We start from the raw sequence: 13262 nt of genomic DNA on the forward strand, positions 1-13262 counted from the left end.
ACATGTGTAGGGTTTCCTGCCTGAGCAGGGGGTTGGACTAGATGACCTCCAAGATCCCTTCCAACTTTACTACTACTATTATTATTATTATTATTACATGTAACAAATAAATGAAAAGAGCCATCTTTTTTGTATCTACTATGCAAGTCTGTCTTTTCTTTATTTTCTTGAGTAAATTCCAGTTAGTGAAGGAATTCTGTAGGGAAAAATGTACATATTGGATAGCAATCGAGTTATGAGTTAACTTTCAGAATGTCCAAGGATATATATTTTACAATATATTTTGGTCTAAAGTTGAATTGATATTCATAATTAGCAACTCTTCTTTAATTGTTAAGAATTTGTTTGAATGCTGTACAAAAATAGGCTGTGAGATATGTTTTCCTTGGTCATTTGGAATCAGTCTGGAGAGATAAAAATTATAGTGCAAAATATCTATACAACTGTTTAAAAACTTCAGGGAAGGAATGTGGTGAGATACAAAAAAACACCAATGTGATGAAGGTCCTAACTAATCTTTGCAAAGTCTTTTTTTCTCTATTTTAAATCCAAAAAACAGACCTCTGTCAATATCAGTCTTGCCTAAATAGCCATTTGTTTCTTTGACAGTTCTTCCTAGTAAGGTACAAAAGAGGATACTGAAGTCCTGATTCATGGTGATATAAATCAAGGGCTGTTTAAATGAATGGATCACTGCTCTGAAACACTAAATAGTGGCTAATTGGTTTCATAAGCAGTTTCCACGGAAGAACACTTCTGTGGTTACGTTGTAGAATATAGGTCTTGACTTGGAGCTTTCTCTCCCTCTACTCTCCTCTTTTTTGACACAAAAATTATACTAAAATTAAATTAATATGCACATCAGAGCTTTTCACATTTGGGGGGGGGGCGGAATTGTTCTTTATTTGTTCTAATTTCTCCCATGAGAAATGGATTTGAGATCTGGTAACACAACCAAGGATACTTATTAGGACAATATCTAATTCTTAATATTTCATTACTATATTTACGTTTTCAATATGGAAACCTAATTATAACTTTCAGTGTTGGAATAACAACAGTTACATACAACTTTTTTTAAAAAAAATTAAACCCTCCCTCCCTCCCTTCCGGTAGCCTTAGTATTGATATTGCTGATGTTCTTCTTTCTCTCTTTGACTATACAGGCTGCTGTGGTTGTAGTATTTAACTTTGCCATGGTTCTGTTAATTTTTCCTGCTATTTTGAGTATGGACCTATACCGCCGGGAAGATCGGAGGCTGGATATATTCTGCTGTTTTACAAGGTGAGATGGAAGGAATATTACAAATATTACAACATTTTAAGTGGACATTTTACCACGGATTACTGTAGCTAGAGATACTTATTCCTACAGTTCTGTGGTAGAATTTGAGGTCACTTTCAAACTTCTTCTATTCCAACTGAATGGAAAGCAAGAGCTATAATGTCTGGAGCAGCAAACTGAGCATTATTGCACCCTGGTGGCCATGAACTGCTGTATGGTTGGAAGAGTTTGGTTGACCAGTTTCTTATGGTTATATCAATGTCATTAGGGAAGTTCTAATAGCAGCCACAAAATACACTTCACACATCACTAAACAATAATGTTGTTTGGCTTTGAGAGGATCTAGTATGTTTTCTTTATTCTGCTGCTAAACTGGTATAATTGGATACTAACCCATAATACCAGTAACTCTCCTCTCTAATCATTTTGTGTGGCTTCAAAACAGAACAGTGGTGGTTTTGCTAATTCAGTACTATTTTCAGAAACACAATGAGCATTAAGGAACTTAAATACTGGATTGTGTTTCTTGCATATTATAAAACTCCATATATGCAGGCGTATTCTGTAGAGCAGGGGTGTCAAACTGCCGGCCCGTGGACACATCACGTGACATTGTGAGTTTGACACCCCTGCTATAGAGGAACGCTTTATTAAATGTTAACAAGTAATACGTCGTAGAACAGTTCTGGCCACAACCACAGTGCATATATCTACTTTCCCTATTTTTCTTTCAGCCCTTGTGTCAGCAGAGTCATTCAGATTGAACCTCAAGCGTATGCAGAGGCTGGCGATAACTTCCGCTACAGCCCTCCACCGCCCTACAGCAGCCCCAGTTTTGCCCACGAAACTCAAATCACAATGCAGTCTACAGTCCAGCTGCGCACTGAATATGACCCACATACTCAGGTTTATTACACCACAGCAGAACCTCGGTCAGAAATATCGGTCCAACCGATCACCGTGCCACAGGATGACCTCAGCTGCCAGAGCCCGGAAAGCACCAGTTCAACCAGGGATCTTCTTTCTCAGTTCTCCGAAACTACATTGCATTGTCTTGAGCCACCCTGTACTAAATGGACACTCTCCTCTTTTGCTGAAAAGCAGTATGCGCCACTCCTATTAAAACCAAAAGCAAAGGTAATGTTGCTTGGTTGGTTACTCTTGTCTTTTGGGGTCACAGTTAAAATATATTGGCCGTCCTTGAAAAACTAGCAATACTATAAGTATCTAAAGTTCATGCTGCATTCTGCCTCCATATATAGATACTTCAGTTTTAAAAAATGACACTGGATTATCCCTGGAAATAGCTCTTAAATAGGTTTACCTCCTTCTCCTTCAGATACAGGTAATCCTTGACTTATGACCACAATTGAGCCCAAAATTTCTGTTGCTAAGCAAGATAGTTAAGTGAGTTTTGCCCCATTTTATGACCATTGTTGCCACAGTTGTTAAGTGAATCACTGCAGTTGTCAAGTTAGTAGTATGATTGTTAAGTGAATCTGGCTTCCCCATTGAAAAGGTCACAAAAAGTGATCACATGATCCGGGACACCAACCATCATAAATATGAGTCAGTTGCCAAGCGGTCAAATTTTGACCATTGGGATGCTGTAACAGTCGTAAGTGTGAAAAATGGTCATAAGTCACTTTTTCCAGTGGCGTTGTAACGTCGAATGGCCACTAAATGAACTGTTGTAAGTCAAGGACTACCTGTATGTGTGGAGGTCAAACACATGGATTGGTCATTGGTGGTTCTAGATCCTTAAAACGCTTTTCCTTTATAGGAAGTTGTTTCTCAAGCTTTTGTGTTATTGTTATTTCAATTTCTCCTGTCCATTTTCTTCTGCCAAACCATTAAGATTCTTGGCTCTGGGTTGAAGTGAGCAACTATAGAGAGCATGAACATCTGAAGGAATCAAAATCAAAATGGAGAGCACGATAATGTTATGGAAGCTTGTCCCCTTTTTATATACAGTATACACACGATGCATGTAAAGGAAGGAGGGCTTTGATTGTGCAGTTGCAACTTTCCTTCTGATGTCTCTGGTATGGATATGGTACTGTATCGATAGGGACTTGGAGATATAAATTCTACAATGAAGCATTTGTCCCAGATGTTGCCCAACCTTAGCTCAGTTTGAATGCTTTTACAAACAACATGGCCACCATTAGGCTATTAAAAAGTGCACAAAGACTATTAATTAGGTCAACCACATGTGAATGGCACCAGGTTGGGAGGGCTATGCTAAACATTGGCGGAATCAATACATCACATTGAACCACTATTCTAACTATATTTTGTTAAATAACCCACTATTGCTGGGTTCACAAAATGCTAAACCAAAACTCAGCAAACTGCGGTATACTTGGTACAATTTTATCAGCTCAAGTCAGTGAATATATTGGCTCTGCTGAAAATAGTTTATGGAAACGCGCCCCCCTCCCAGTCCTTATAGAAGTCATAGGTTATAAATTTAAATAGTTCCATATGCATCCTTTTATAACTTTTGTAGCCCGTGATTTTTTTTTTAATGTTAAAATCCATTTACTTATGCATGCTTTTTTCCTGTGGTTTTGTTTTTCAGATTATGGTCATTTTTCTTTTTCTGGGTTTACTTGGCCTTAGTCTTTACGGAACAACTCGTGTGAAAGATGGATTGGATCTCACAGACATTGTGCCACGGGAGACTCGGGAGTATGAGTTCATTGCAGCCCAGTTCAAATATTTCTCATTCTACCATATGTATATTGTTACCCAGAAAGCGGATTATCCCAACATCCAACATTTACTTTATGAACTTCACAGAAGCTTCAGCAATGTGACCTATGTTTTATTGGAAGAAAATAAGCAACTCCCTAAAATGTGGTTGCATTATTTTAGAGACTGGCTGCAAGGTAAAACCAAAGAGCAATAATACATCTTTCTCGCAAATGCACTTCCTGCCTTTTTAATGCATCGTACCAGTGACTGATGCTTTTCTCCAGTGGAATATCTCTGAAAGTCAAGATATTTACAAATGATACAGATAGTCCTATACAGGGCTTTTTTTGTCATAGAACGGCCAGAACGGAGTTCCAGTACCTTTTTTGGATGGAACCTTGTAGGGTAGGCAAGGCGGGTGGTATGACGTGTGTGAGTTCCGGCATTTTTTTTTTTTTTTTTTACAAAAAAAGCACTGGTCCTGTATGATTTATTTGCCCACAAATCCTCACATTTTTTACCTTGAGGTCTGTAAAGCAAACGAAAGCTAAAGTAAGATCATATGCAAAAATGTGGTTTCACTCAGTGACCATTTTGCTTAATGCAGGTCCCAGCTATGGTCACTAAACAAGGACTACCCATATCGTTTTGCGACATTTGCACTAATTTCATGCAGATTAATCAGTTGTTTCTTTCTTGAGTTACTTTTATATATTATCCCTGCCCAACAGTTCAGAAAATGCCAGATGCTAATTAGATAAATTCATATTATGCATTTGAATTTTTTAAAAAAAAAACAATATGTAAATAAGATTTTTTTTATTTCTAATGCTTTTCTCACTTTATCTTATTCCAATCATTCTCTAAAAACCAGTATTTTATTTTTTTTACTAGGGACTTTGCAGCTTTGTAAATTGATTTTGAATAACTAGGGTCTCTAGCTGTTGTTCTCTCTTTCTCTAGCCATGTTGTACGTGTTATGTCTGGTAGGTTGCACTTTCTCAGTGTTTTTATTCTGGATGTCAAAAAGGAACTTGTATTATAAATTTCTGCATGTGGAAAACTCTAAAGCGGGGAGGGGGTCCAACCTTGACAACTTTTAAGACTTGTCGTCTTCAATTCTCAGAATTCCCCAGCCAGCTTGACTGGCTCCAGAATTCTGAGAGCTGAAGTCCACAAGTCTTTAAAGTTGCCAAGATTGGACTCCCCTTCTCTATAGGAAACAGAGAAAGGGTTTGCGAACAAGAATGAATACCCATGGTTGTGTCATTCATGTCCCGTTCTTCCTTCCAAGGTTCTTCCCTCTTTATAGCTGTGGCTAACCTGTGAGCTCTGTAAGGATGGTTTTGATTACAGCGTCCCAGTGCAGCTGTGAGGTGGGTTGGTGGATCCCTCCCACCCTTCCCTTCTCTACTTTAGACCTGCGGTTGGTTCATCTCTTCTCACACAGCCTCCTTGCACTGGGCTGCGGCTTCCTATTCTAAATCTAATCCAAATTTGCTCCTTGAGGTATTTTTTTCTCCCCCCCAGCCTCTCCCTTGGAAGGGGTGGCAAAGAGGAAAAGAACAGTTGAGAGTGAATAGGTGTTGGCTGTGATCTTTACACGTGCTGGCAGCAGATCCCACAACTTGTATTAGCTCCACAAGTTGAACAGATGGAACAAATTGACAAAATCATGTTCACTCATGCTGTGCTCAAGCAGGAGCTGGGTTGCTGTTTGAAGTTTGAATGGTGCGGTGTGAGTTTCTTTTTCCTCCAGCTTTGGGGTGGAATTTCTGGTCATGTTGTTGTGTAACCTATGGCTTCAGCACCTAGTGGTAGCCGAAACAACTAAAGTCCTATGTGTCTCCTCCCCATTGCGTAATTCCTTTTAGGGTTGTGAGTGGATAAAACCTTTTTTTAAGATAATGGCTCCATTTCTGACTTTGTTATTACGTGATTTTTTTGGGGGGGGCTCAATCCCTGGATTGTATTTGAATGAAGCAATTAATTTTCCCTTCAAGTGTTCGTTTGCAAATTACTTGCTACTTATTTCTCCCATTATAGATTTCCAGTCAGGTTCTTTACTGTGTGTGTTCTTGTTTCGTTATTAGCACACCGCACATATAATAACACTGCTCATCTGATTTCTGTCACAGAATATGGAGGGGTTTTTTTTAAGTTTTAAAAAAAATGTTTTACCAAACCTGTACAGGTTGTGTACATTCTCTTCCTGTATGCATAAGCATTAAGACTGGACAGTCCTTCATATCTGATCTCCAAGAAATATTTTGGAACAGATAGGTACATGAACATAATACCTATTGCAACACATTAAAGCATCTGGTTGTTGTTTTTTTGGGGGGGGGCTGCTGTGTTTTTGCATTTCCATATGCTCTGAAGTACCTTTTAGAGATCAAATTTGAAACGCTGCATAGCTGAAGTAAGCTCAAGTGCCAGAGTAAATTTTGCACGCATGAAGTGCCTCCAAAGCTTGTTTTGTTATATACAAGCCATGTGTTCAGCCGCACACACACAGTAGTGTTATGATGTCAATGTTTTCACGTGTGGAGAAGTTTAGCTAAGTGGGTGTGGGAGAATTGGGCTAGTTTTGAGACAGCAGGAGGTCTGTCTGGAACTCAGGCCTGGCAGCCTTCCACAGACAAGTTGGAAGATGGGGAAGGCAAACTATGCAAGGCCTACACTTCTGGGAGGCCAATGTCTCAAGTTTAGGGCTGCCTCCCAAACATCTGCTTGGGAGGCAGGTGACAGTTCTCCAGCCAGACTCTTCTTGTTTCAGGGCTATGGGGAGAGGCTGGAAAAGACAGAACTGAGAGTCAAAAAAGAACACAAGGAAAGTAATGGCAACGTCTCACAAGCCTTGTCAGCACTTACTCAAGAGCTGAAAACCTTGGAGTCCTGAAACACCTTCTTTATTAGTTGAAAAAAAAAGTGTGGTTAGTTGTCTATCTCTCTTCCATTATGAGCTGGGTGAATGATGCTTTATTAACTTATGGGAGTGTTGCCTCCCAACAGGTCTTCAGGAGGCTTTTGACAAAGACTGGAAATCTGGGAAGATCACCCTTCACAGTTACAAAAATGGATCTGATGATGCTGTTTTGGCTTACAAACTTCTAGTTCAGACTATTTCAAACATCCGAGAGAAACCCCTTAACGTGAGCCAGGTATGTTCAAAAATACAGTTGTATGTTTATGGTTTCAAATGGAAGAATACTGTATGTTTCTTTATTCATTAACTCATTTACTGTTAAAACTTCAATGAACTTGGGAAACAATAGCTCTGAGCTGCCCCCTTGTTTAGGATAAAACCCCTGTATTTGCTCGGTAATTTAAGACACTTAAAAACAAAAGAAGTAATGAGTTGAACAATGGTAGAAATAAATTGGATAAATTGTTTGTTTTAACCAATGTAGATATGCATGTGCCCACAGCAAGAAGTTGCTAGAATGAGTTCCAATTGATTTCAGTTGACTACACTGAGCTGAAAATATGCTCAGAATTGTTGAAAACATCCGGCTGATGACTAGTATGCTTGCTTCTTGACCTTTGGGATTGGTTATATTCAGCTGCAGCTCTGGGCAGCCTCCCAGGAATCACAGTGGAGCAATAAATACTATTGTTCCTCATGGATGTTATGTTATATTGGCAATGAACCACAGTGCCTTCTCCTGCGTTTTCTTCCTTTCACCATATAAAACCCTATTCTACCCTTTGCCTAAGTGGTATGCAGCTACCTTGAGCTGGCTGATTTGATGATAAGTTAATAACATTTGTGCTATTTGTTATTGCCTTCTTGGAGGAAAGCAAATTTGAAATTTCTGAAAAAATACACACAGGAATCATCTCACCCTGAAAAATGACTGCACAGGTTTTGGATATATTTCTCTAGAAAATAGATTGTAGCTGTGGAGATCTAGAGACTTTTGGTTATCAGCAACAGCATGGCTCCTAGCCTGTCCATCACTCAACAGGAATCATAATATGATTCCAATATTTATCTATATTTCTTAGTTCTCTTTGGTGCTGTGGTAGCCTTTTTTGAGGCCTTCATTAGACCAAGGACCGTAGCTACCATGTTATGGTGACTTTGCTCCTAGTTCAGGGCTAGGCATAGCTGACTCAGGAATTCTGGGAGTTGAAGTCCATGAATCATAAAAGAGACGAGGTTGCCTACCCCTATCCTAGTTGCTGGGAAAAATCCAAAAAGTGCTTCTCTGTCTTAAAGGACTTGATTCTAGAGTTTTGTATAGTGTGATATAGGCTCATGTGCTTTTAATAATATTCATGGGTATTATTGTCTAATGTTCTCTGATTGTGAGTACGCTGAAGATACAGATCTATTTCTTCTTTACAGCAGAATCATGTAAAGCTGTGAAAGTTCTGAATAGATGTTTGGAAACAGTGGGTGGTCTTGAGGCTGGCTGGGGACTTCTGGGAGTTGAAGGCCACAAGTCTTAAAGTTGCCAAGGTTGGACACCCCTGTTTTAAAGACAGGAACCCAACCAAAAGGTATACTTCTTTTGTTGATGAGGAGTCACATTCTCCAAGAATCGGAGCACAGCTGCTGTGGAAGATTTATTGTGGGATTTAGGATAGTTGCCCTAGCCAGAACTGCTTATTGGCAGCTTAGGCAGATTTACTGGCTGGAACATTTCTTAGAGGAGTAACTTCTAAAGTAGATTACCGGGATGCATTTTATGTTTGTTTTCCTTTGCAAAATTGTTCAGAAATTCCTGTTAGTTCAGAATGTAGCTGCCCAATTAATTATTGGAATGGTTCCATGGTTCCATTTTATATCAAACCCAAAAGTACTTCCCCTGTTTGCTTTCTGGGCAGGAGTTGTAATTTTCAACCTTGAAAGGCTGGGGTCAGATTATCCAAAATATATCTTTCTCCTGTCAGTCTTCCTGTATATCATAATAGGATATTTCTCATTGTCCTTTCTCCTCTGAGTTCCCAGCAGACAGTGACAAGCAAAATTTGTCACTATATTTTACTGCATAGGATAAAGTTCAATCTGCCCTGCCCCAAGTTAAATGATGATGAGGATTGGCATTTGAGGCTTTAAAAAAGGACAGTTTGTATATTTATGTTATTAGTGTGACAGCCTTCATCAAGAAGTTCAGTAGGAATAGACGGAAGAAAGGGGAGATAAAATGAAATTTAAGAATTTCAGATGACTCTTAAAACTTAAAATACCAAATGCACGATGGCTCCTGATATAATTTCCTCAGCCTGAGAGAGAGAAAATTGTGCTATGGGAACCCCCAGGGCCCATTAATTATATTCTGCAACTCTAGAAACAATTTGAAGACATACAATTGTTGCATGTCCTGAGGATTAATTGATTCCAGATTCCAGCTTTTTTTTAAAAAAAGATTGTTTGCCACTGTTCTTTCAGATAATTAGGAAGCCTTAAAAATGAATGTTATGGCAGAATGCAAAACGACCCCCCCCCAAACCTACTGTTTTTCTTTTTCAGCACCTTCTGAGTATCATCATTTTTGTAGTTTGACAAAGCAGATTTTGCTCTAGAATTTTAAGATTATCTTATTCAAAGCCATCCAATTCATTTGCCCCTTTGTCCCCCATGAAGAGAACATTCAGGATACATTCATCTGGTTTTTGATGTTGGGTATCTTGTAAATATGTAGGTCATAGGAGACAAGCGTTAGCAAAATTTATACAGATGTTGTTTTATTTTTATAGCTCTCCTCCATTTACTGGGTGGCATTTCCTTCAGTGTTAACAACAGAGGTTAACTGCACACAGACATCTACAGGACTCTTGCCAGATTCTCTCCCCCCCCCACTTTCCTCAAAACCACCTTTAAATATGTTTCTCAGCAGTTTGGTCATTTGCCCCTCTTGGCTGCAGATTGTGTATGAGAATTTAGGCTTAATTGGCTCAGTATCAATCGGGAACCTTCTTTTGATTTAATGTTTCTGACGAATTGCACGCAAAGCGTTTTACACCATTCCAAGCACTTTCAAAAATTTGGATATAAAAATATCTCCCATGCCGGGAATAATATGCTTGTGGTCTCTCTGTAAAAATATGTTTCTCACAAACATATGTTCTGTGTACTCTCATCTACTGTGTGCCTCAGCCTTTTTGTGTTAAAGATTTGAGCAAGCGTGATTCTGAAAGACTTTGCATTTTGCAGTTGGCTAAACAGCGCTTAGTGGATGCAGATGGAATCATTAACCCAAAGGCATTCTACATGTATCTAACAGCTTGGGTTAGCAACGATCCTGTGGCATACGCTGCCTCTCAAGCCAACATACGGCCCCATCGTCCAGAATGGGTTCATGATAAAGCAGACTATATGCCAGTAACCAGTAAGGAACATTTTATTATAATATCTTGCTATTTATTCAAATGTCTCTGCTTTTCCTTCCAGACTTAGCAGCTTTTAAGTCCATTGACATTTTCCAGGACTCTTGACTGCAAACAGAATAATATATATTGCTTTACTCTGTAAAAACTCAGGAGATAGATGTGGTTGTGTAATGTAGTAGAAGAATGCTATATCTTGGTAGCATTTTTTTGGGGGGGGGAGAGAGAACTCTGTAATAGTTTACATTAAAGTTTAAACCTTGCATTCAGCATTTCATTTCACTAAGGGAAAGTTTTTAGTTCCATGATTGTTTCCTTTGCAAATGGAGAGTTTTTGCCGTTGGGAATTATTGCATGTTTGTTAGGAATCTGTCAGCATGCAAAGAATTTCTGGAAAACGAGGTCATTCTCTAACACCTGCCTTGTGTCTGTGAACTGTGTTGGGATGAGAAGACATCTAAAAGTCCGATAGCTCTTTCCATACATTTTCCCTCAACTCTCTCTGCTGCTGTCTAAATAGCAATACCAAGTTAATGTTGCTTTGACACTTGATTTATTGGTTGGGCTGCTGGCTAGTTATTGGTGGCAGGCGTGAAGGAAGAAGAGGAGTGGTATTTATGGCAATACAACTGGATAACAAGGAAATTGTCCTTCCTTCTATCTCAATCCTAAAACTCTTGGGCATCCAGCCAAATCTTGTCTTAATGAAAATTTATAGTTGAGATTATAATAGGGCAAATCATGTTTAGCAAGTCAAGGGAATGACCCTGCAGAGTCTGGAACACACAGCTAGTGTGCTCCAAAGCTAGTTATAAAAAGCTTCCTTTAGTCAGGGAAAGAATGGGTTGTATGATGGACTTAGCATTGCTTTCAAAAAGAGCATGAAAAATGTGGATATGCTATGTCATTAAAGGATAAAAATTATGTATTTCCTGAATTAACCACTTGAAGTATTTAATCTTTCTTTGACTGACTGGAACATGCTCTCAAGCTTATTTTCAATAGCCAGAGAAAATGTAACAAATGTACTGGCTAACTTTAGCATTCAAAATATTTAACTGATTACAAATCCTGGCCCAATTCACTGCTTCATTGTAAATTGTTGGGATTATAGTGCTGTCAGCAACACAAGGATTTCAGAAGTATTACCCTTATATCAGTATAAAAGTACTTGAGATTTTGTAATCCTCCTCAGTTCAAATATTAAATATGTTTTAATCTCCAAATATTTGTGGGGTTGTCACTGAGGACTTATTGTTTTCTGATAGCAAATTGTGAAACGTAATAGATTAAGTTGAATAGATATTTTAAAATCTTTTCCATCCTAGTGGCTTGGCTTCCTATCAAATACTTTAAATGGAGGTATTTGATGTCTTGACAGTTTGTAAACAATGTAGGTATTTTTATGAGATAACTTGTTCCAAGTTTAACAGAGTGTATAGAATATGGGTGGAGAGGCAATTAGTGTACAACAGTGACAGAGTATCTTATAGAACCATAAAAGCCAAAATACATTAGGGCAAATAGGCAACCTTGGCTCTTTTATGACTCGTGGACTTCAACTCCCAGAATTCCTGGAATTCTGGGAGTTGAAGTCCACGAGTCATAAAAGAGCCAAGGTTGCCTACCCCTACATTAGGGCATCAGCTTTCATGGACTGATTCACATAAATTAATCCATAGAAAATATGTTTATCTTTGCTTTTATAGTAATGGACAAACTTAGCAACTTCTCTGAAATTCCCTATAATGTGCAATAATGTTACAAAAAAATACTGTGTGATTAAAAAAGAAAGTCAACTTTGAAGGATTTTTTTTCTGTTCTGGGACAACAAAAACTTCAGCCACAAAAGATTAGTGATTTTAGAATACCGCTGTTATTTTCTCTTTAGAGTGTTCTTTTTGGGATTTCTTTGCAACATTCAAATAAATATACACTGCATAGAAGCATGTACAAATGAAATCTGACATACCCAATACCTTTTTGTTATTCAGTGAACTGTATGTGTGGTATTTCATGGTATCCAATGTCATATTCAAAGGTAAATTAGTACACAGTCCTAAACAATCACACCCATCTTTTTCCTTCCGCATTAATGATTCTCTCTACGTATATGTATAAAATATTTATATTTATATTGTCTTTTTTTCCCCTTAGTCCCAGAAGCTGAGCCTATTGAATATGCTCAGTTTCCTTTCTACCTCAATGGACTGCGCGATACCTCTGATTTTGTGGAAGCTATAGAGAAAGTGAGAGCAATCTGCAATAATTACACTAGCCTTGGGATTCCCAGTTATCCAAACGGGTATCCCTTTCTCTTTTGGGAACAATATATAAGCCTTCGTCATTGGCTCCTCTTATCCATTAGCGTGGTTCTGGCCTGCACATTTCTGGTGTGTGCCCTCATTCTTCTGAACCCCTGGACAGCTGGGATCATTGTAAGTCTTTGTTGAAGTCAAATTCCTTTTAGCATAGCTCTTGCTACACTCAGGAAGGTTTTGTTTATGTCTGAGCTACTAGTGGAGTGTGCATATTGCATCATTCATGATATATTTATTCTACTACTTGAGGGGGCAGGTTTTCCTGCTAAAGGTACATATGCTTTAATAACCTTAATATTTTGACCCAGTATTAAATTGAAGTTTTAAAAATAAAGATGGCTAAACTTTTGGCTTCCATCTAAATTCCTGGGGGGGGAATCAAAATTAGAACATGTTTTTTATAAGTGGGTTCAGTATAGTATATATTTGTTATGGACAGTTTTGGCTTAGGGAATCATTTTCTTGTTTGAAACATCTTAATTTAAACCTATACAGCTTTTGCTGTTAGTTCTCAGGTTTAAGGCATCCCGGATGAGAAAGAAAAGAGTATTCCCCAAAGCATGACTCTCCTTAAACTGCACAGGCTGTTTGGATTCCAGCCTTTGACCACCCACTGA

The 13262-nt window shown here is 38.4% G+C and overlaps 1 protein-coding gene across 4 annotated transcripts in view; it reads left to right on the forward strand.

Moving 5' to 3' along the window:
- PTCH1 (patched 1) overlaps positions 1-13262 on the forward strand; it is a 120704-nt gene that overhangs the window by 89520 nt on the left and 17922 nt on the right. For all 4 annotated transcript variants that reach the window (XR_005556775.1, XM_039343873.1, XM_039343871.1 and 1 more), the window contains exons 13-18: positions 1167-1285; positions 2020-2422; positions 3870-4179; positions 7001-7149; positions 10152-10326; positions 12482-12762. Coding sequence is in view for 3 of the 4 variants with exons in the window: in XM_039343873.1 (XP_039199807.1) it covers positions 1167-1285; positions 2020-2422; positions 3870-4179; positions 7001-7149; positions 10152-10326; positions 12482-12762 (1437 nt within the window). In the remaining variant the exon portion in view is untranslated. The remainder of the gene's footprint in view (positions 1-1166; positions 1286-2019; positions 2423-3869; positions 4180-7000; positions 7150-10151; positions 10327-12481; positions 12763-13262) is intronic.

Source organism: Crotalus tigris, unplaced genomic scaffold (assembly GCF_016545835.1).
Source record: "Crotalus tigris isolate CLP2741 ecotype Arizona unplaced genomic scaffold, ASM1654583v1 scf7180000017881.257975618366:2651188, whole genome shotgun sequence".
Lineage (NCBI taxonomy): Eukaryota > Metazoa > Chordata > Lepidosauria > Squamata > Viperidae > Crotalus > Crotalus tigris.